General features: G+C 37.1%; 3 protein-coding genes across 5 annotated transcripts; 2 read left to right on the plus strand and 1 right to left on the minus strand.

Moving 5' to 3' along the window:
• The first annotated feature begins 234 nt into the window (after positions 1-234).
• Positions 235-10,230, plus strand: gcdhb (glutaryl-CoA dehydrogenase b). The gene is made up of 12 exons (XM_079606429.1): positions 235-369; positions 851-963; positions 1,704-1,742; positions 1,842-1,982; positions 2,121-2,183; positions 3,697-3,867; positions 4,023-4,152; positions 4,986-5,202; positions 7,103-7,206; positions 7,410-7,535; positions 8,196-8,356; positions 9,709-10,230. Exons 2-12 carry the CDS (start codon positions 864-866, stop codon positions 9,780-9,782), a joined length of 1,326 nt encoding a protein of 441 aa, XP_079462555.1. The 5' UTR covers positions 235-369; positions 851-863; the 3' UTR covers positions 9,783-10,230.
• Positions 10,190-18,144, minus strand: syce2 (synaptonemal complex central element protein 2). Of its 3 annotated transcripts, none has more exons than XM_079606438.1 (5): positions 17,962-18,144; positions 12,228-12,314; positions 12,077-12,153; positions 11,786-11,993; positions 10,190-10,925 (listed from the first exon to the last, which is right to left on the minus strand). In XM_079606438.1, exons 2-5 carry the CDS (start codon positions 12,309-12,311, stop codon positions 10,731-10,733), a joined length of 564 nt encoding a protein of 187 aa, XP_079462564.1. In that variant the 5' UTR covers positions 12,312-12,314; positions 17,962-18,144; the 3' UTR covers positions 10,190-10,730. The 3 variants fall into 3 exon arrangements, with proteins under 3 accessions (XP_079462564.1, XP_079462565.1, XP_079462563.1); XM_079606439.1 differs by lacking the exon at positions 17,962-18,144 and adding an exon at positions 12,646-12,779; XM_079606437.1 differs by lacking the exon at positions 17,962-18,144 and adding an exon at positions 12,642-12,801 and having other exon boundaries at positions 10,224-10,925.
• LOC306995150 (uncharacterized protein) lies at positions 18,041-23,063 on the plus strand. The gene is made up of 3 exons (XM_079606468.1): positions 18,041-18,247; positions 18,375-18,748; positions 20,107-23,063. Exons 2-3 carry the CDS (start codon positions 18,517-18,519, stop codon positions 20,373-20,375), a joined length of 501 nt encoding a protein of 166 aa, XP_079462594.1. The 5' UTR covers positions 18,041-18,247; positions 18,375-18,516; the 3' UTR covers positions 20,376-23,063.
• The last annotated feature ends 1,155 nt before the right edge of the window (positions 23,064-24,218 follow it).

A 24,218-nucleotide genomic window follows, 5' to 3' on the forward strand; every position in this document is an offset into this window, starting at 1 on the left:
CATCATTTTTTAGATGCGCTTCATTAGCCTACACAAATAATTTAATTCGATTGATTTAAAAAAATATATAGATTTAAAGAATTATTAGTCCTCCACACTTTGGCTATTTTATAATACCTTTCAATCAATGTTCATGCCAACCCGTTTATATACTTTCTGATGCCAACCGCCGTAAAATAGTAAGAAGAAGAGATGTGCCACACTCAAAATGGCGCCCTGGACTCTCCATCTTTCACACACTCATGTTCCATATCCGCCCTCCGTGCGCTGCCTGCCTGTCAACAGTGAAAAAAATCCCACCTGACTAACGCTATTATTGCTGTATGACAAGTGAACTAGTACCGTCTGCTCATAAATCGTCGTGAACAGGTACGTAAAGCTTTTATCTGTTTATATGACATTATAACGGAGTCTTTTATTAGCTCCTGTGCTTTTGGGTCAACTGCTATTCGTGTGCATGGCTTGTGGTCAAGAACTGACGCTAATGCTTGTTTATAGAATAAGTGTCAGAGGATTTGTTTACCTACGTTGGACAGTGACTGAAACTCTCCTAGCCGTAGTAGGCTATTATGAAATCTGTCATTTAAAACACAATATCCTGTATGTCTTGTCTTAAGTGTTTTAACTAGTTACTTAAGCATAGTATGGCATATTTGTATTATGATTATATTATGCTGCAATTTTGGGCAGTTCTCTCTTAAAACAGATATTAATTTGAAGGGGCCAACCTGGTAAAATAAAAATGCATAGAAATGATTAAGGCATCGTTGAATGTTTTGATACATGCATGCATGTATTGTAATGTATGATTGCTCTATGCCATTCATGACATGCATTATTACTTTTACAGAGGCTCACTCATCATGGCATTAAGGAGTGCGAGTCGTCTGCTTGCGAACAGCCAGAGATGTGTCCTTTTTACAGCTTCCAGATCACAGAAAACTGCTGCGGCTTCTCCATGGGGTCAGAACAGCAGTTTGTCGGATATATGTCTTTAGATATAATGCACACTTATGCACCCCTGTGTTGTTCCAGACCCGTCTGGTTTTTATTATTATTATTGGAACATAAAAAGAATGTTTAAAAATCATACTGACCATGTCGGTCAAGCTAAAAAAAGTCCACCATAACAGTAATCCATACAGTTTTTGAAATGTATCAATACTTCTGAAGCTATACGGTGTATTCATGTGATGAACAGACTGAAACGGAGTCATTATTCAAATCAGATCATTCATGCAAATCATTATGCAATATAACGATTCTTTAAATAAAAAGAGCAGCGTACAGGTTTGGAACAACATTAATAATTTTAATTTTGGGGTGAACTATCCCTTTAAACGTGGTCATTAGATATGTATTCCACAGCTCAAATATAGAATATAAGTCGTGTTCTTCAAGAATGTCAATTTCCTTATTTGAAAATAATATTCAAGAAACATTTTTTATAATCAGTTTTTTTTCAGGATTCTTTGATGGTAGAAAGTTCAAAAGAACAGATTTTTAAAAATCTTTTATAACATTATAAATGTATTTTCTGTCACTTTTGATCAATTCAATGCATAATTTCTAAGTAAAGTATTAAAAGATCTTAATGACCCCAAACTTTTGAATGGGAGTGTATTTCTAATGCATATTTCTATTCACACATCCATAACATTGTAAAGATACACAAATGTATAATTCTATTATTCTTCTATCAGATGCAGAGAAGTCTGGTGAAAAGAAGCAAGTGAAAACACGTACGTTTACTTCTTTTGTGGTATTTCCTACTGTAAGCTTCTGAATATCTGCGGATCTCTGACCTGCGTGTTTGTTATATCCCGTCATATAAACCTCAGCTAAAGCGCAGTTTGACTGGCGTGATGCCTTGGAGCTGGAGGGTCTCCTGACGGAGGAGGAGGTCATGATTCGAGACTCATTTCGCACTTACTGCCAGGAGAAACTCATGCCGCGTATCCTGATGGCCAACAGAAATGAAGGTGAGTGTATATTTATATCACATTGACAGCTTGTAGTTTACAACAGGACTTCTAGAATGGGCTACGGTTGTGTAGTAGGGTGTTAGTTTTCATTGATTGAAAGCATTTTTAAACTAACTTCTCCTTGTTCTCCTCTAGTTTTTCATCGTGAGATTGTGTCTGAGATGGGGGAACTGGGTGTTTTGGGCCCAACCATTAAAGGTATGCATAATATATCAGTCCCATATTGATCAGCAGTCAATATTAGAGAAAAGCTTCATGATTAATAAAATCGAAAATTATTATCAAATTGCAGAAGCTGCAATTTAAATGAATATATTCACTATATATTCAGAGGGAAGCACGGCACTGTGTTTATTTATACACAAGCAGACATGATACACTATTTTCAGTGTCTCAGAGAGCGGCTCGGTTCACAGGAAATGCTGCTCCACACAAACTCCATCTCTGCATCTGCTTATATATATCACTTATAATGTGCATTTGGTGCAACCCAAAATGCGCAAACCATGTCCCCAAAATTGTAAACACTTTAAGGGCTCCCTGCGATTTTCCGTCAAAATAAAAGATTGATGGTTTAACTTCTGAAAATGAAATCAAGACAGACATAAATATTAGTATTTTAAAATGTAAATACTAAATTCTTAAATATATATATTTTTTAATTTACAATATTACTATTATAATATTACAATAGTAATATTTCTTATTTTGTTTAATATTTTTATTTACTAATAATAATCATAATAAAAATAATACTCGTTTATACAAGTGAAACTCTGAAAAATTTGAATATCGTGCAAAAGTTAATTTCGCACTTACTGCCAGTTTATTATAACAACTTACTTGTTATAATTTTGATGATTATGGCTTACAGCTTATGAAAACCCCAAATTCAAAATTAGAATATTGTGAAAGGTTTTCATAAGCTGTAAGCCATAATCATCAAAATTAAAACAAATAAAGGCTTGAAATATCTCACTTTGCATGTAATGAGTCTATATAATATATTAGTTTCACCTTTTAAGTTGAATTACTGAAATAAATGAACTTTTGCACGATATTCAAATTTTTCGAGTTTCACCTGTAATGTAATATTTTTTATAGCCATACTGATGTATATAATCAGTATATATTATATAAGTATATAATCACGAAATTGCCAAATTGTGCAGCCCTACAAACAAGCATAGAAAACCTGGACTTTTTATTTTATCGCATTTTGAATTGCCATTGAAATTTTTATCAGAAAGATTGGAATTATATTTTTATCCCCAAATTGTGCAGCCCTATATTAGAGATTTAAAAAAAAAAAAAATGCTTAGTCTAATGCCTAGTCAGGAAATAAAGAATGAATTGCTTGTTGAAAGTGTAAAGGGTAACAGGTTTCATTTGTTAATACTAGCATTAGCTAACATTACGGTAACTAACAATGAGCAATATATTCTTACAGCATTTATTAATCTTTGTTAATGTTAGATAATAAAAATGTTCCATGTTTATTTAAGTTCACAGTGCATTAACTAATGTTAACATACAACTTTCAATCTTAAAGAGGTATTAACAAATGTTGACATTAACTAAGATTAATAAATGCTGTAGAAGTATTGTTCATTGTTAGTTCATGTTAACTAATGTAGTTATGAAAAGTGTTATCATGTAACTATGTATACTTTTCTGTAACTCTCATGCTCATGCACTCTTCCCTGTCAAGGTTACGGCTGTGCTGGCACAAGTTACGTGGCGTACGGTCTCATCGCTCGCGAGGTGGAGCGAGTGGACAGCGGCTATCGCTCGGTCATGAGTGTGCAGTCCTCGCTGGTCATGCACCCCATCAATGCTTACGGCACAGAGGAACAGAAGCAGAAATACCTGCCCAGACTGGGTAAGACTGCAAAACCAATAGCTAAAGATTTAAAAAGTGTGTCAAAATAAAAATAAAAACTTTATCCTTTGATTATGGGCTAAAATATTGCTCATAAGATTCACCCACTTAAGTTCATAACCATGCAGACGTCATATTGTCTATGTGTCGCGCAGCACAAGGAGAGATTCTAGGTTGTTTTGGACTGACGGAGCCAAACCACGGCAGTGACCCGAGCGGCATGGAGACCAGAGCCAAGTACAACCCGTCCAGTCGCACCTTCACCCTCACCGGCTCCAAGACCTGGTGCGTCCAGCGCCGCTCTTATATAACGCAGGTTTAGAACAACAGTAAAGGTGAAGAAATCATAATCAGTCTGTACAAAATACGGTTACAAGTAACAGTCTGTGTCCACAAGGTGGTGCCATAAGCCTTTTTCAGGACTGCGTTCAGTTAATGGACAGTTGCTGCCAGTGTCATGATGCCGCAGTTATGATGTGTTTTTATAGGCCATCCCAGAAGTTTGCATCACCCTTGTTCCCCTGGCAAAAAGCCAATAGGATTTTTTCCACTGGCTTTTGGATTATTGTAGAAAATAAGCTCTGTGACCAACAAAAGATTATGATTCTTACTCCTTTTGTTCATCATGATGATCTTCTTTACACATTAGCAACAATTAGCAATCGCCTAAAGTAAAAATCTAAAATCAGACTATAAACGAACTACACCACGGTCATTTGACTTCAACGTCATCATCACTACGTTTCCGACATCTCTTTCAGTCTTTATTTTTGTTCGAGTTAGTTTGTATAAACTCAACGAAGCTGTAAAAGTGGTGGACAAGTAAAAGCATTACAAAAATTCATTAATGTGGTATTGCTGATGTATTTTATGTTTTAGAAGAAGAAGAAAAACGTTAAAATATCTTGAGCTTGTGTTAACCACACGTCTTATTTCAGGCATTTAACTAAAAAACCACTGACTTCCGGACTTCCGATGGAACCAGAAGTGCAAAAGTGCTTGTTTCTGGGTTTTAGGGCTCAGCACTCTATTGTTTACACATTTTGTAAAATTATCTATATATTATGGACAACAGAAGTGACAAAGAGTCTCTTACATTGCTCCCATCTCTCGCACAGGATTACGAACTCACCCGTGGCTGATATCTGTGTGGTTTGGGCCAAATGTGAGGATGGGAAGGTGCGTGGTTTCATCCTGGAGCGTGGAATGAAGGGTCTGTCCACTCCCAAGATCGAGGGCAAGTTTTCTCTGCGGGCTTCAGCCACCGGCATGATCATCATGGACGAGGTGGAAGTGCCAGAGGAAAACCTGCTGCCCAAAGTATCAGGACTGGCGGTGAGTGAGAGAAAAACTGCATGAGACTCAGCGTTTATTGGCTTTTCTTTATTATTAGTAGGCATAAACATAAAGTCTACTTCTATGAAACAGCTTTTTAAGGCCATCGACTCTCTAGCCTGCAACAAAGGAGGCCGTAGTGACTGTAACAACTACCGTGGAATATCCCTTCTCAGCATAGTTGGGAAAGCCTTTGCCCGGGTAGTACTAAACAGGTCGCGTATATCCTGAAGCTCAGTGTGGATTCAGAGCAGGGAGATCAACAGTTCAGAGGATCAACATGATATTCTCACTAAGGCAGTTACAAGAGAAATGTCGTGAGCAGAGGCGACCATTGTTCATCGCCTTTATCAACTTGACTAAGGCGTTCGATCTAGTCTGCCGGAAAGGCCTCTTCACCCTACTGCAAAGGATAGGATGCCCCCACAAGCTCCTGAGGATCATCATCTCTTTTCATGATGATATGCAAGGCGTTGTCCGGTACGATGGCTCTTCCTCGGACCCATTCCCTATTAGAGGTGGAGTGAAGCAGAGCTGCGTACTCGCTCCAACGCTCTTCGGTGTCTTCTTTTCCTTGCTGCTGACCCACGCCCTTAGCAAATCCGAAGAGGGCATATACCTCCACACTCGAACCGATGGAAACCTGTTCAGCACGCCTCCAAGCAGAGACCAAGGTGCGTAAGGTTCTGATACGGGAGATGCTTTTCGCAGATGATGCTGCACACTCTGAGGAAGCCCTACAACAACTCCTCAACCGCTTTACGGATGCTTGTAGAGATTTCGGCTTCACTATCAGTCTCAAAAAGTCCAACATAATAGGCCAAGATGTTAGCAGCATCCCGAATATCTCCATTGCTGACTACACCCTCGAAGTGGTAGATAATTGTACCTACCGTGGCTCTACCATCTCCAGCAACCTCTCCCTGGATGCCGAGCTAAACACTCGGACTGGCAAGGCAGCAGCAGCAGCGATGGGCCGCCTAGCAAAGAGAGCTTGGGATAATCCCATGCTGACAACCCACACCAATATGAGGGTGTATCAAGCTTGCGTGCTCAGTACTCTACTCTACGGTACTGAAGCATGGACCCTGTACTCCCAAGCAAGAACACAGACTCAACTCATTCCACCTGCGCTGCCTAAGGAAAATCCTGAATCCTGGATCCTGCGGAAATACCAAGCATGTTTGCATTACTCTCCCAGAAACGCCTGCACTGGCTAGGCCATGTCAGTCGCATGCAGGATGGTCGCATACCTAAAGATTACTCTACAGCGAGCTTGCTACAGGCTCCAGACCTGCAGGAAGGCCTGTTCTTCGCTACAAAGACATTTGTAAACAAGACTTGGAGGCAGGCAACGTCAATCCAGCAGTTTGGGAAGCAGAAACTACAGATGGAGGCAAGCTGTCAAAGCAGGCATCAAGGTGTCTGAGAAGAAAAGAGAGTCCGAGTGGGAAGAGCGGAGAAAGCGCAGACAACAGAGGGTTGCATCAGCAGATTTAGCACCAACAGATCCAGACCCAGGCACATACTACACCTGCAGTAACTGCAACAGAGCCTGCTGCTCCAAAATCGGATTGTACAGTCACAGCAGGAGCTGCAAACCAACCACAGAGAATCCTTGACACATATTCCATTGTCTCCAGAGACCGACGGATGCCAACAAATAGTAGGCATAGACATAAAGTCAATGCAATATATAGTCTTTCACAATAATGAAGCACTGGCTTGAAGTCGGCATGAAACGGGAGTTGCGATAGTCTTTTATTCCGATTGCGACGTATATCTGGGTGATAAAGGCTTCTCAAACAAGCACCTAGTCAATGCATAATACATTTTTTGTTAGCATTTTTTTGTTAATGTCAATGCTAATATAGCTGTGATTTTCTTCCTTGTTCACCAGGGTCCATTCGGGTGTCTGAATAACGCACGCTATGGCATCGCTTGGGGAGCTCTGGGAGCCGCAGAGTTTTGTTTCCACGCCGCACGTCAGTATACACTGGACAGGTCAGAACACATCTGCAATCTGCTCTCATTAATGAGTGACTGGATAATGAGGAAAGTGTGGAAGGATTTTAAACTGTAAATGGTAATGCAAGTAAATTTGTTTGCTTGCTAAGATTGGCTCTCCTTATAGTTCATGTCTATATGGTTCTTGATGATGTTGTTTTTCAGAATGTAACACAATGTTCCTGTAATGTTCTCTTTAGGATCCAGTTTGGAGTTCCTCTAGCCAGAAACCAGCTGATCCAGAAGAAGATGGCAGACATGTTGACCGAGATCACCATCGGCCTGCAGTCGTGTCTGCAGCTGGGACGACTGATAGATGACAAAAAGTGAGGTTCATCTTTACGCTGCTCTAGTTTTTAGGATCTATAGACATTTTTGTGAGGATGCAGGGATCAAGTGTGGAACAGAGAAAGACAAATGTTTGTTTCAATTTATAAATTTGGAAAACTTGAAAATATCAGGGGGTTTTTTTGGTGTGTGATTTTCAGGCCTAAAAAAAGTCATGGATATTTCTATAGTGAATAAGCTCATTTTTTTTGTTTTACTCAGACCTAAAATATTTAATTGACTAAAAATAGATCATTATGACTATATTTGCTATAATATGATTAACAAAAAAATCCTCATCCAATAATTATGGAAATTCATTAGTCAAAACGTTTTGGCAAATCTGGTAAATAGGAGACATTTGGAATCATTAGACGCTTCCCATTCGTTCACTGCAATACTTTTTTTTAACAAAATATTTTTTAAAAGGTCCAGTACTTTATCTTAAGTCACTTCAATATTTATCATTTAAAAAAATACCTCAGTGAAGTTTCCTTTCAAAATAAAGGAAGTAAAGGCCATTTGAACTTTACTTGAAAACATACAATTTAATTTAAAATGTAAACCCTGTCTGAATAGAATGATGTTAATATGTGAGAAAATACCCTAACTGATCACATCCAAGCTAACGGTCTTTACTCTCTGATCTACGTTCACAGAGCGGCTCCAGAGATGATATCTATGCTGAAGAGGAACTCCTGCGGGAAAGCCCTGGATATCGCTAGACAGGCCCGAGATATGCTGGGAGGAAACGGCATCGCAGACGAGTATCACGTCATTCGTCACGTCCTGAACCTGGAAGCCGTCAACACTTATGAAGGTCAGAGAGAGTGAGGGAGATGTGAATAAAGTGAAAAGATCAGGCATTACAGAGAAACCCACATGTAATCCCTGATTTAAACTTCCTGCTGGTCACCGCACAGACGAGAGCTCTGTAATGCTTTGAGCTTTTAGGAAAGTGATCGGGATTACAAACAAAGTTCGATATTTTTGGAGGACATCAGAAAGCTTGCATTAAAGCACTTTTTAATATTATTTCCAGTTGGTTGCCTTGAACAGCAACACACTTATTCAAAACATCCTGTCTTTTCCCTTGTTCTTTAAATTTTTTTTAATAATACATAATTTCACAAACACTGCCACTGTAACCAAAAATTTAAATTAGTCGCCATAAAGGTGGCTGTTTGTTAGTGCATAGTTTTACACTAAGTAAAGAACATAAATCATTTGCAATCATAAAGCGATCAAGTTTATTGAGATATTAAAGTGGGCAGGTGCATGTTGCGATATTTTGTTTTCAATATACAGCATTTGGATTTATTATGGGCTTTTTCTTGGTCACTGTTTTTTCCTAGCAAGATCTGGAAACACATTTTTTCTCTCTCGTGCATTTTTTTTCTGATTTGATCATAAATTAGCGCATCGCGTACTATTCCACTAAGCTGGCAAACGATCTCAGATTCAGCGTCAACACTAAGACACACCCCTTACGGCATTGGTCCTGCCTTTTGTTCACACAAGGTGTTACATTCCCGGACTGATCCCAGCAACGTTACCAGGTCCTCATCCCGGGATCGATCCCGGTACGTGTTTGCGTTCACACAGAAGGCACTCTATCAAATCCATGGCAATTTTCTGGGATCAACGCTCTGTGTGAAAGGGGCTTATTACACTTTTATTTTTTTTATCTGTATTCCAAAGCATTCATGAAATATTTTTATCTCAAAACTGGAGGGAAAAAAAGGTTATCCTAAAACTGTGGTTGGATCTGTGGTCCCTTTTGGAGTGTACCACAGCTAAAGTGCATGGCGCCACCAGAAAGAAAATACAATTTTGGTTGGATCTTATTGAGACTTTATCAAAGAGACTTTGAGATCCTTCTATATATTAGGTTGTATATGCATATATTAGTATATGTTTTGGTCAATTTTATTTTAATTTCTTGTCATATTTATTTATTTTATTTAGTCTTATGGATCTTGGGCTTCGTTGTAAATAGTTATACACATAAAATGTTTCATAAATAAAGAATCACACAAAAACAAACTGGAGGAAAAACTTGGTATAAAACCTGGCTAGTTCTAATGTACACATCAATGCATCCATTGATTGAAGGCTTGATTGAGTAACTTTTTTTTCTCCAAACACATTGATTATTGTCATCTTTTGTAGGTACCCATGACATCCATGCCCTGATCCTGGGCAGAGCCATCACTGGACTGCAGTCCTTCACGGTGGACAAATGAGCTGCCGTCTCCCTACTGTACACATCATGTACACACTGACTTCTGCTGCCTTTAACCTATGACCCATTCAGTTCCACAAAGCTTGGAGAGTTTGCATCATTTACCATTACAACTTGCTTGAAATCTTTATTAAATACAATATTCTCTGAATCTGGTTAAAACAAACACGTGTTAGCAGTATTCCAGGTAATGTATGTGATAATTGAATGTCTGTACTTTATGTAGTCTTAGTCAGATATCTATTTTTCTATGTTCTAACTAGACCACAAGACTCTGAATGAAGGTTTGACTGCAGGTTTTTAAGTAGATTTGTAAAGAAATGCACCAAGGATCGCAAAAATGAAAAAGTGCATGTTTTTGTTTGATGTATTATAAAAATAAAAAATCTCTAAGTGTTAGGCTGTTTTGAACAAATATTTAATGCAGACGAATAAAAATTTTAATATTACAGTGTTTCCCCTTTTGCTTTCATTACGCATATGGTACCGGAGGCTCTAGGGTCTGTTATCAAATCCTCATTTTGTAATGGTTGCATCTTGCCATCTATATTTATTCAGAGCAGCTGATTTGTACTGAGAAAGCCATAAAGAGAATTGACAACGAATTAAATGGGTTTTCAGTAGCTAATGCTGGGGGAGAAAAGCCTTAATCCTACAAATCTCAAATCTTTAGATAAACCATGTAATGAAACAGACATTTAAATACACGTAAATACAAATCAGATTAGCATATTATTCACATTTGAACTTTCTTTAACATATTATAATAAGAAAAAAAACTCAATCAGCTACACTCACTTAAATATTCACGTTTGAACAGTTACTCCTTAAGTTTAAATAAATTACTGTAAGTAAACAGGACTCTGCCTCTGTTATGATGTGTGTAGGTAACACAAAAATCATATAAGTGTACTCTTGCCTCATATTATGTTATAGTTAGGTTGTGTCTCTACTGCTCAGTGTTGTGCTGCAGGCCTTTATTGATGGCGGCCAGGGTTTGACTGGCTCCCTGAAGCTCCATACTCAGCTGACTGCTTCTCTCCAGCACCTCCGACAGCTCAGCGATGCTGGCCTCCATGCCCTGACTGTGCTGCTCATAATACTCAAACATCTGCTCCTTCACCCGCTGACACATCTCACTCACCTGCACGGACACACACCGCACATTACAGTTCACTAAAAGCTGTGTCTGCATTTGAAAGGCTAAATGTACAGTCTGCATTACTGATTTTGCATAATTTTAGGTCAGTTGTTGCTGAGCCGTGTTACACAATCATTTATAGGGTCATTCCGTGTCAACTCAACCAGAGATTAACCCCGGCTAATATTTTTGATAATTTCTGGTGAAAGAAATGCATAAATGTAGAAGAAAGACAAAATATTTAATGTCATTAATGTATATTGACTGAGTAATCCACTATTTTGTAGAAGGGGGTCAAAATATCAATTTTCACCTGAGATTTAGAGCCAAATTACAGGGGGTGAAAATTAATTTAAAAGGATAGAATCTGAAAAGGATATTAAGATATCTTCAATACTTCTGGAGTCAAAGGCATGCAAATTTGGGGCAGAAAACACAAGAAGTGCTTTTCCCCATTTTTGAACTGTCTCTGTTGGCATATAATGCAACAAAGATCGCTTAAGTCAACAGATTTAACTAATAGACCAAACAATCTTTGTGTAAAAATAAAATAAAGATGCTGCCATGTTTCTATGGTCATTTTTACCTTATAAAAGGTCAAGGTAATTTATCATCTTTATAATCATCCATGTTTTATGATATACCCATATATTTATAAACTAAATATTATATTTTCAGATATTTTGTTGGTATTATTATTGTTGGTAAATATTTTTTACTTAAAAATACAATATCAGTCATGAAGTTGCTATAATGTCAGTCAGACGGCCTCTTGGGCGGTCCTTGGCCAATGACAACTGCGATGGAGTCAGTCTGAAGGTCTGGTTATTACGTGAGACTATGTCTGTTGTAATGATGAGTACCTTTTTAATGAGCTTTTCCTCAAAGCTGTTCATCACATGTTGGTCCATGGCCCTTCTCTCATTGATTCTCTCAATAAGGTCCTGTGCTTTCTTTCCAATCTCATCTATCCCTGAATTTGTGGGAGATAAAACGCCAACATCTTCCATAGTACTGTTGATGGGTGAACTTCTAATTGAGGTATTTGAAACACCGATACCAGAGTCCTCACTGTCACAGGGTGAGAAATAGGTCAAATTACTGTAAATATAATCAACAATAGTATATAAGAATGTTTTCTATTACTGGCTCACCTTTGCTGCTCAGAGCTGTCATTCAGGGTAACAAATGATAAAGTTTCACCTGTTGAGTTAAGACCATCATCTGGCATCTGGACAGAAAATATTCACTTCAGTATTTATATTAGAGTATTATCAGACATTTGACCACATATGTCAAATGTACCTTTACTGATACATGGTGATGACTTAATTTAGGTGTTGACTGCAATGTCATGGAGCCTGAATTTCCAAAGAAATGCTGAGCCATGACCTGAAAAACATAATATATAACACATATGTAAATACAAGAATACACGTTGACAATTAACCTGCGTCCTCATACAAACACGTAAGTTACTGTCGTGCGGTGATTTATTTACGTTTAATATAAACCACATGGTATTATACTCCAAAAGCGTCAAAGAATAACATGGCTCTTCTATTATACATGTAATTCATATGGTACGTAAATAATCCATAATTTCACCATAAAAAATGAGGTCAAACGAACTTTTTTAAACTTCGCGTTTTAATTAGCATGTTAAATTATCATTGTAACTAGCTCGTTGCTTAGCACGTCTGAATAACTTGAACTTACACACTTTAATGTGTCACCGTCGAATTATGTGTCTCTAGGGTTATTTTTAACCGTCAAAAGTAACAAAGTAACAAATGAGAGGTAGTTTTATTCGTTTTATCGAAGTTGTTTACAAATCCACAACGCGCAATCATCCACGTGACATGCACGCGCGGCGTGTGATTTGTGAAAACGACAACCTTACTAACGTTTTTTAACAAGTAAAAAAACACACACGTCGATTTTATTAATATTTTGAATTAGCTTTTATTTTATATTTTTCATGTTAATTTTAGTTCGATTTTTAGTCATTTCGTTTATTATACGTACTTTATTAGTAGGCCTAGTTTATAATAAAAATTAAATATTATTGCTTTTTAGGTTTAATTTATATTGGTTTTGGTTTTAGTTAGTTTTAGTTTTTACTCATTTATAATGTTAATAGTTTTAGTGATTCAAACATTTCATGTTATTGCCAAGGCAGAATTTCTAATATTCATTTAGTTTAAGTTTAGTTAGTTTTAGTTAACGATAATAACCCTGCTGAATGACTACCATGGTGCAATGTACATATCCAAAAATACACACAGACTGGTATATGCGCCCAATAAAACATATAAATTTTGTGTTATGTGATCAAGCAAGTTCCCTTAACCCTCATATTGTCTTTGGGGACCCCGTTTGATGTTTCGCCCATTAACAAAACATTGTTCCCTTTATCTCAATGTCATGAAATTTTGTGACTTTTGTTAAATTATCTGTCTAAACACACACACACACACACACACACACACACACACACACACACACACGCACGCACGCCCACACACACACACACACACACACTTGACTTTTGTGGCATTTCTATATACATTTACATTATATAATATATACAAATAAAATAAAAATACCACTAAAGTTAGGCATAGACCATTTGACCTCTTCCAGAAAATGGAATTGATGTTTATGGGCCTCTGCTGGACATACATTACATTTGTTTTTCTATAGATGCAATTCCTACATTTTTTTTCTCAACCAGCTAATGGCAGGATTCTGTCCCTAACACCTAGATCAATATCCAGAAACAAATAACTTATATTTAGTTTAGATCATCGTTGAAGTATTTATTTATTTTTATATTTTTTTTTCATAAAAAAATTATATTTCATAAGCATGTAGGTAATGGTGTAGTTGAGTAATTATGTATAATTACACATCCGCCTAAACACAGCATAAACGTATAGGCTAGTTGAGAAGTAAACAAAAATAAGCATACATCATTTGTTTCTAAAAAAAAAAATATATAAAATTATACAGACAATGTACAGACCCCAAAGACAAATGTAAACTGGAAATGAGGAGGGTTAAGTCTACTTCAGTTTTCAATCCAACAACAGTGAGTTTTATATATGGAGACCTAACCTCGTGATTTGCACTACTGTCTCAGGTCAGCATCTGAGGAGCAAGCATTAATCCGTAAATGGAGATACATTCACTGGCTCAGAACATAATGGACTGTAATAATGAGATGAATGAGTGTCAGAGGGCACAGATAATCCCTGTTGCTGAGCCAGCTGGGACAACCGGGAGCAAAGGATCTGCATTTGTACAATGATTTATTTTTTATTATAAATTATATTGAACTATAAAATGCATTAAATGTTGCATAATGCATTAACATAATTTATTAACCTGTGTTAATGTTCGTTAATTACAATACTGTTGTATCTTCAATTCCAGTTAAAGGCTAAAGTTTTTTCCATGTGAACAACTTAAAGGTGCTCTAAGTGATGTCACGCATTTTTTAGGCCAAACATTTTTTTGTCACATACAGCAAATATCTCCTCACTATCCGCTAGCTGGCTGTCCCCTGAACACACTCTAAAAAAACACGGTCTCTGTAGACACCCCAGGCTCCACAAACAGCAACAAAAACAAACTGGACTAACCCGCACCACAACATAACAAACAGTGTTCCAGCCAATAACCGACAAGAAGGATTTGGGGGTGGGGTTTGGGTTGTTAGTGCGCGGATGAGGAGGAGGGAGGGTCTAGCTAGCCTCCATTTTGTTTGACAATAGTTCGAACGTCAACAAGAAGTGACGTCACCCAGGATCGCTTAGAGAACCTTTAATGTCACACTCTAAAAAAATGCATGTTTGGGCCAAATATGGACAAAACCAACCGTTATTTCAAAATTTCAAATTGCATTTTTTTTAACCCAACGGTTGGGTTTGTCCATATTTGACCCAAACATGGCTTGAAACAACCCAGTATTTTTAGAGTACCTATTACTACCCCTGTTGTATTTGTAAAAATTGCACAATCACATAATGCAGAACTTTCCAGGACATAGACTTCTAACACGCACACGCACACCCACACGTACGCACGCACGCACACACACACACACACACACAAATAATGTTCAAAGTCAAACCAGGTGCCAGATTTCATTTAAAAGCTCATCTGAAAATAGAAAACAGTGAGGGATACAGAAGAGAGAACAGGATGTCGTGAAAGCATGATGTCAGTCTGTTTTGAGAGACAGTATATCTGATATAAACCCATGTGCTGACTGACACATTATTGCAGAAAGATCGTATTCAGCAGTGTTTTGCACTAAATATCATGACTGCTAGATTCTGTTTTCCCATACAGTTTGAGATCAGTTTTTAATGTATTCAAAAGAAGTCTTGGCTGCATTTATTTGATCCAAACTACAGCAAAAACAGTAATATTATGAATTTTTTTTACAATTTAAAATAACAGATTTCTATTGTAATCTATTGAAAATGTAGGCTAATGTATTCCTGTGATCAAAGCTGAATTTTCAGCATCATTAGGTTAGTAAGACTGTTAATTTTTTTGGAAAGAAATTAAAGCAATTAATATACTTTTTTATGTGGCAAGGATGCATTAAATTGATCAAAAGTGACAGTAAAACATTTATAATGTTACAAAAGCTTTCTGTGTCAGATAAATGCTGTTCTTTTGAACGTTACATTCATCAAATTAATGATTTCTGAAGGATCATGTGACACCGAAGACTGGAGTAATGATGCTGAAAATTCAGTACAATATATTAACATAGAAAACAACTATTTTAAATAATGTTTCACAATATAACTGTTTTTGCTGTATTTTTGATCAAATATGTGCAGACTTGGTGAGCAGAAGAGATCTCTTTTAAAAACATTGAAAACAAATCTTACAGATCTAAAGCTTTTGAACATATGGGAGCCTACAGGTAGTTGTAAATAAACCTAAATTCAAAAGTAAACATGTAAACAGAATAAAATCTGTGATGCTCCGGAAGCACACACACATCAATCATCATATTCAATAAGTCCAATGTATGTATAGCAATAACTTTTTTGTTGACATGAGGGCTGCATCATATTATTGGCTCTGAGATTTTCAAAATAATTTCCTGATATCGCATTTGTGCAACATCGGACCCCTTCTTTACGGTTTAACTATTTGTACATTTACCAGAATGTTTTTTTTTTAATGATAGCAGTGGCTTTCTCTTTGTTCTCCTCTTATAAGCACTCTTGCACAACGAGGGCTAGATTTGGTTGAGAGACTATAGGACACACAGTTCCTGGTCTTTGCTTATACTGTGGGTCTAAAGAGGAATCCATCAGTAAAATACACTGATAAAGGCAACAGAACAACTAACACGGGCGGCTCAAGTCCTCTGTCAAGCCACGCTGATTTTGAAGAGGAACATTATGAAATCAACAAATCCTGCTCAAGCTCAACTGGTTATGTAAGAGGAATACTGCTTAGCTGTAGCTTAAAATTAATTTGACAAAAATATCCTGACAGAACTTTCAACATACTTTCTTTTTTATTAGTCACGCTTAATTAAGAGCATTTAAAGCGCTGTTTTAATGTTGAATATCAAGGGAAATCTTCAGTAACATGAATCCCTCTGATAGATGAGGTAATAAAACAAAAACATTTAGGGGGAATTGTACAAATAATGATGACTTTCAAAATAATTTTACATGTCCAGCTGTCTGCTGTGTATTTTTATTTTATTTTTTACAACCAAAGAGTATTTCTGGATTTCTTTCTTCTGCCGAACACAAAACATGTTTTGAAGAATATAGGTAACCAAACAGTTGATGGACCCCATTGACTTCCATAGTATGGGAGAGGGTGAAAAAATGTGGCGGGGATACTATGGGGTCCATCAACTCTTTGGTTACCGACAATCTTCAAAATATCTTCTTTTGTTTTCAACAGAAGAAAGAAACTCATGCATTTTTTCTTTGGGTGAACTGTCCCTTTAAGTGAATGAAAAAAAGTCTATATTTTATTTACTTTAAATGTTTCCTGTAAACATGCATTACGAGTTTTCAGCTTAAAGAAAAGTATTTTGCAATTTTCTTTGATCGGTGTCTATGCAGTTTATATATAACATAATGTTATTGTTGATAGGGTGTTTAATCTTTCAATGTAAGTCTATGGGATTTTTATTTTTTGCCCGTCTATTATCTGGCCATGTTGAATCACTTACAAAGTAGCCTAACAACATATGCAATACAAATATAAGGAGAGAAAAAAATAATAATTACCCTATTATGCATAAAGAACGGTTTACTATAGCTACTGTATATCGAATACCATTCAGTTACATACACAGGGTGCCATCTTTCCATTTTTTAATTCCAGTTTATGTTTATATCTGTGTCTCTTACGCTAGCCTACTCCACTGTGTCTTTACTACCAGTTACGATGAGAAGGATCTCCAAAAACAAAACTTTAGTAAGCCAGAGTGCGTATAATACAACTGCTCCAAACGCTCGTGAACAAAAGTCGCGTGAGTGGTAACCGTAGCAACAGAGACCTTACCGTTGGGATCAGTAGCTGACGAATAATAAACAAAAAGCAACGTACAACCACTATTTATCACTTTTTAATATAATTTTTCATACCCAATAACAAATGCTAAACTTTTTTGCTTTTAAAATGTCGCCAAAAAACAAACTATTTGGATTATTTAGATTATCTGGTTGCTGCTTTGGAACAATATGCTTTGTCAAAAGCGTTATCTTAATCATTTTAAATTGAATTATAAATGGCTCTCTGACTAACCTACATGTTGGACTTGGCTATTGTCACGCACTATGACTTATTTTCGCCCAAACAAAGCCAAGATTAGTCTGATAAACTGGACTTAACGCGAGTAATTGGGAAAAGAGGTCTTTTCAGAGGGATCACCATGTTCGCGGAATCCCCAACTTAATTAAGCGAATTAAAGGACTTGGGACGTGAGCAGTGGCGGCATTATCAACCTCTTGGAGGCGGGATGAAAGAGTTTATCTACCTCTATCCAATGATCCAAAGCGGGTGGAAAGTGGGCGGTCTTGGAAATGTTCTCCGGGATGACTGATAACGTTGCCGTCAACCGAGAGTCGCGCGCGGAGCCTTTAGCACCGCGGACAGCGCTCAGACGCGCATGCGCAGCACGCCTATCTGAATCTTAGGACTTGAGACTTGTCCATTTAGGCTGTGAAACCCTCAGAAACGAAAATGCAAACGCAACGAAGAATGAAGGAAACATCAAACTAAGTGAACATTGAAATAAAATAAATTCAACTTCAACAATGAAGGTGAGGACATTTAATAAGCTATTAAATTATTAAACTGTCTTGGATACTGAAGATCAAATAAACTGATGAATTATAGCATGCATTCTCTTTCCAAAATCTTAACTCAAAAATTATTTCACTTTTCCAGGTTATTGTAAAGCGAAAAGCTTTTTATCAGAAATCAAAGCACCATTCATTGACGGCCAGTTCGTGAAGAAACATCAAATAATATATATTTGATATATAATTTCTATTTTTGGAGGGATTGTTTGTCGAAAGAAAGGCTGGTAATGAATTCTCTCAACGCGTCAAGTTTGAACGTGACGGATAAGAATGGGCATTCTTTTCAATACTCCTTTTCAAGCGAGGACCCGATGTTCAAAGACTTCAAGCCAGTGCACCGGGACCTCATTCCCTTACCAAAGGGGGTTTTGTACCTGTTAATGGCCGCGCTGGTCATTGTTGCAGTCGCCTATGCCATAGTGGGACATCTAATCAAAGACCTCGCTAATGATGTAGTAGGTAAGGTATGATTTATGACCTTGTGGTTAAACCTTAGCTGCTTAAACCTTAACCCTATGCTTAATGATTCAGACTGTCAACACAAAAGTCATAGCATTGCCATTGTGAAAATCTCAAGTTACTCTAAACAACACTGTATTTTCTGTATTATTCGCTTTAGAAGAAAAACATAAGATAACAAAGTAGTATGGTATAGTTACAGGGTCCATGTAATAATGTAACCTATTTTGTACAATGGCAATGCTTTGGCATTCTTTGGAGTATTTTAAATTACTGTGGTATCCATTAAAGTGTCATGGTATTACCCTCTATTGCCATCACTGTGCATGGTACAGGGATCAAGCCCGTGTTTTATGCCCGATTTTATGCCCTCACATAAATCCCAATGTTCTGGAACTAGAAAAACATTTACGCAAAGCACCAATGCAATGTATAAAACAAATCACAACATTGTTTCATGTCGCCTAAAACAATGAGTCAATGACTATACCACGGTACTGTCAAAGTTGTTTTGGTAAGGGTCCTTAAAGTGTAAAGAAGAAATTACATTTTAACCTTAAAATGCAAGAACTGAATATATGTTTAAGCTAGGAGTATGAAGTACTATATATTATATTATAAGATTGTCTTACTGAGTTAAATAAAATCACCCATTAATTTAACGTAACTTCTATTTAAGCCAACTCAATTAATTTGGGATATTGGTTTCAATATCCTCTTGATCAGGACATAGAGAAAAATATGAATAAATAGGTTGCCTCTAAATTATTTGTGCCTCTAAATTACTTAATAAGAACATCTCTATTCCTCTTGACAGTTGTCTCTTGGTTTTAATCTCTAAAGCACAGGGGAAAAAAAATAACTTTACTGTTACTTTTTAATCAAAACTTTCACTCAAGTATGATTTTGGTGGGATATTTTTGCCTTTTAATAGAGTAAACTTTTGACACAATACTTCAACTAAAGTCAAATTACCCCCTGCTGAAGGTTTTCTACCGTAAAATAATTGGTAAGATTTTACAATAAGGTCTCATTTGTTAACATTAGTTAATGCATTAGCTAACATGAACAAATGAGCAATACATTTCTAACAGCATTTATTAATCTTTATCTGTGATAGTTAATACAAATAAAAATGCAGTTGTTCGTTGTTTATTCACGGTAGTTCACAGTGCATTAACTGATGTTAACAGATACAACTTTAATCTAACAATGACCTACAGTATATCTACAGCATTTATTAATTTAAATTAAGTTCATTTAAACTAATGTGTGAACTAAAGTTAATTAACGGATCCTTAGAAAGATTCACCAAATAATTGTTCTCGTCACTTTGCTTTCCTTGTCTCTCATGGTAGACTGTGTGCTTGGCCCAAACGAAGACGATGCCGAAAAAGACGACATATCGAGTATCAGACCCACCCGTCTTCCCCAGGCTCTGTCTGTCTCCCATGCCAACGCCTTCCACGTGTGGGACCAGGATGATGTGGTGATCCCCTTACCGTCGGACGACAGTCCCCAGATGAGTCCTCTTCTGCTGTCCTACATGCCCTCGTTCTTCCCCACGTCCAGCTCCAACAACAGCATGTCAATGCCCAACAGTCCTACTATCCCACGGGACGTCTGAGAAAGGTAAGAAGGTGAAACACGGCTGCTTCATATTATTTTTTTGACAGTATGATGGGTCGAGACCAAAGGAAACAGGAACATTGAAGGACAAGTGTTGTACACCAAAAAGACTTTGTGCATGTTCTCTGGTTTACGACTTTTCAAAACCGACATGATATTATGAATCCGATAACATCTACAATCATGCATTTCGTCGACGCTTTTATCCAAAGCGACTTCCAGTGCATTCAAGCGACACGCTTTTTTACCAGTCTGTGCTTTCCCTGGGAATCAAACCCATAACATTGGCATCGCTAGAAACATGCTTGAGCTTCAGGATCAACTTCATTGGGAAGCCTCGCTCATTTTATTTTCCAGAGTTTTTGGACTCCGAAAAGTCATTTGGAAATACAAAGGGATGGATCGCTTGAGTCATATTACTTTTTCCTGTTGTGTAAGACGATTTACTGAAGCTCTGTTATGAGCACTGTTGAACATCATTTCAACTCATCCCCAAAAGAAGGATTATTTAAACAAACACACACACAAAAAAGCACCAGGACTTGAGCTCAGAATGACTCGGCAGCATTATATTCTCAGTTGGTATTAATGACATAACGACTCAAGTCTAGACTTTTCATGCCAGCACAAACAAACCCAAAAATCCCCTTCAGTGTCGGATGTTCTCAAAGGAGCGTCTCTTTACGGGATACAGTCTCTTGGAAATCAGAGATGAGCGGTGCGAAGGATATAAAGGGAACATTGTTTGGACGGAGGCCTAAAGCAACACCAAATGCCCTCGAAAGGGTCAAGAAGCTGATCGAGAATCTTTGATTCATCCGAATGTGAACAGTGGATCTAGATGTCAAGCTGACATTGAATCATTGGATTCACCATTTTATAGATGCACTAGAATCTATGAATTTTTGTTTTTGTTAGTTTGCATTTTGAAGACAACATGGGGTTGTTCACACGGGACACATTCCTTTCACATTCATTGTTACTGCGCTTTCTTAAATATTGGTCATCGTGTGTTTTTTTCAGGCTTGCTGTTTTTTCATGAGCATCCTGTTTTTTAAACTATGCGATTAAGTTAGTAGAAAAATTTACTACACTGTAACAAATTGCTGTAAAATTTACAGCAATTTACTGGCAATTTTGGTTGCCAGTAAGCCTGTAACTTTTACAAGAGTACTGTAGATCATAAACTACAATTATACTGTAAAATTATACCTGTAAAAGCAGCAAAACAAGAGCAGCTGTGAATTTACAGTTCTTTACTGTAATATTTACAGTATGTTACTGTTATTAATAATATATTTAATACGTTCCTTGTCTAATTGTGTCACTAATCAGGCCACGTTATTTCACAGCAAATAATAACGTTTGACTTTATCATCAAAATGCAAAAACCTTCCCTATTCTGCCCATTTATGCATTTGGCAGCACTTTTATCAAACCATCACTGCATTAGAGGAACACATTTGTTTTAGTCGTTCATTCATTCCCTGGGAATCAAACCTATGACCATGCTGTTGCTATCACATATACACTATTGTTTGAGCTACAGGAATAATCACTAATGTATAATATAGCCAGTTAGTTATGTATTAGCAAAATTGCATTATTGTACAGATATTCTCACCAAATATCCCATTTCACTTGCACAATGTGTCACGTTACGAATGTAAAACGGGTTGCGAATGCCATCTCATGTTCAGTTTGGCCAATTTTGTAGCGCTCCGACTAGTTTTTTCCAACATAAGTACGTGCTGTGTGAACACCACCATATGCTTGCAATGCCATTTTTGCTACAGTGTATTGAAATTTCTTTTTTTGGCAAGCCTTTTACAGTCAAGGTTGGCTGGCAAGAAATGAACTAATAATGTTATGACCGGTTACAAATGCTGTAAATAAAGACCTGTGCTAACCCTTAAGGTTTTCTTGGAAAAGTAATTTCCATAATGTATAAATATGTCGTTGTATAGTGTCTACATAAATAATAGTGAAAAAGTTAAATTACTACAGTCTGATGTTGAACCGATCCACACTGGTAGTAAATAGAGCAGCGGCTAACGTAGGGCTGTTCTCAGACAGGTTATTTCCAAACGATATGGGATTATCTTGACCTGGGCACTTAAGATGTAATGACATTTAAGCAAGTAAACAAGATGTAATCCTTCACTGTCACAAAGGATTCCCTCAACATCTCCTCCCCCAAAGGGCAATCGGCGGGCCGACAGATTTACCATACGCTGCTGACTGCCCTCTCGAATCTGAATTGTGTTAAAATCATCGAAATAGTTTTTTTCAGTGGTAAAAGAGTTCTGCACAAACTGCTTTCCTTTGAGATTCAAAGCTTCATCCCATCTTAACAACCAAACTCATCCTCAGCCAACATCCTCTCTCCACATGTGCTTTTACATAATATTATGTGTGCCAACTACAAGAGATGCTGGGAAATGAAGAGATTATGGAATGTTTCCATGGTGTAAGCGGTCTAAATTCAAAGCCTGAAAATCAAATCTTAAAGTCCAGGTCATAAAAAACATTTAAATAACATTCAAAAGTTTGGTGTCAGTAAGATTTTTTTATTTAAAATAGGTTTAAACGTTATAAAGGACGCATTAAACTGAGCAAAAGTGACAGGATTTTTTTTTATAGCTTTACAAAATGCTTGTTTCAAATAAATCCTGAGCTTTTGAACAGTCGTGTGTTTATGTAATTTTTGTGTAGCACACAAGTGGTAGATGCAGAGACATGAAAAGATTACGGAAGCAGCTCGAACTCATTTCCAACCACGAGTTTTGTTGAAATAAATGGAATTAGTGCCACTAATCTTATTTAGTTTGTTCATGGAACTTGACTACAAGGTACAAGTGTACCCTAGAGATAAAAACATACTGCTTAACGTTTACGTCATTTTCAACTAAAACCGAATCAATGTTGCCAGGCAATATCACTTAGAAAAGGCACAGGACATCCAAAGAAGAGAAAAAGAGACATTTAGCAGAAACATCCATTTAAATTTGACTCTAGAGGTTCTCAATAAATTTAATTAATTAAAATAAACATATCTAAATAAAATATTAAAATTATTATATTAAACATAACATAGTACATACTGTTCTCGAAGGTTCTGGAATCACAAAATGAATAGTGGTAAATTAATTTAAATTGCCACTTATGTTTTTTTCAGATATTACAGGTGTAACAAATTTGCATAATGCTCACCCATGGTCTTCATTGGCTCCCCGTGAACATCTACTTTGACCCTCAAACACTGTAGTTGTAGCTGAGACTGGAAGACTTGTTCGTCTTGTTGTTGACATGTCAAGAAGACACTGTTTTCTGCACTGCGAATCCACTTTGATGCACTTCTAAAGGATGAGGACTCGTGCTGGAATTGATACACTAAAACCGATGCCATCGTTCATGCAGATCACTGTGTCTCAAGTACTGAGGAAGATCCAGAGCTGAAATGCAGATATGCTAATACGCGTTTTGTTTCTGACACGCACTATAAGCAGAATACCAATCAGACTGAGCCATCTGACCAATCAGAGCAGAGTAGACCAATCACAACAGACTGAGCCATCTGACCAATCAGAGCAGAGCAGACCAATCACAACAGACTGAACCATCTGACCAATCAGAGCAGAGTAGACCAATCATAATGGACTGAACCATCTGACCAATCAGAGCAGAGCAGACCAATCACAACAGACTGAACCATCTGACCAATCAGAGCAGACCAATCATAATGGACTGAACCATCTGACCAATCAGAGCAGAGTAGACCACTCACAACAGACTGAACCATCTGACCAATCAGAGCAGAGTAGACCACTCACAACAGACT

Source organism: Phoxinus phoxinus (genome assembly GCF_949152265.1).
Source record: "Phoxinus phoxinus genome assembly, chromosome: 1".
Classification (NCBI taxonomy): domain Eukaryota; kingdom Metazoa; phylum Chordata; class Actinopteri; order Cypriniformes; family Leuciscidae; genus Phoxinus; species Phoxinus phoxinus.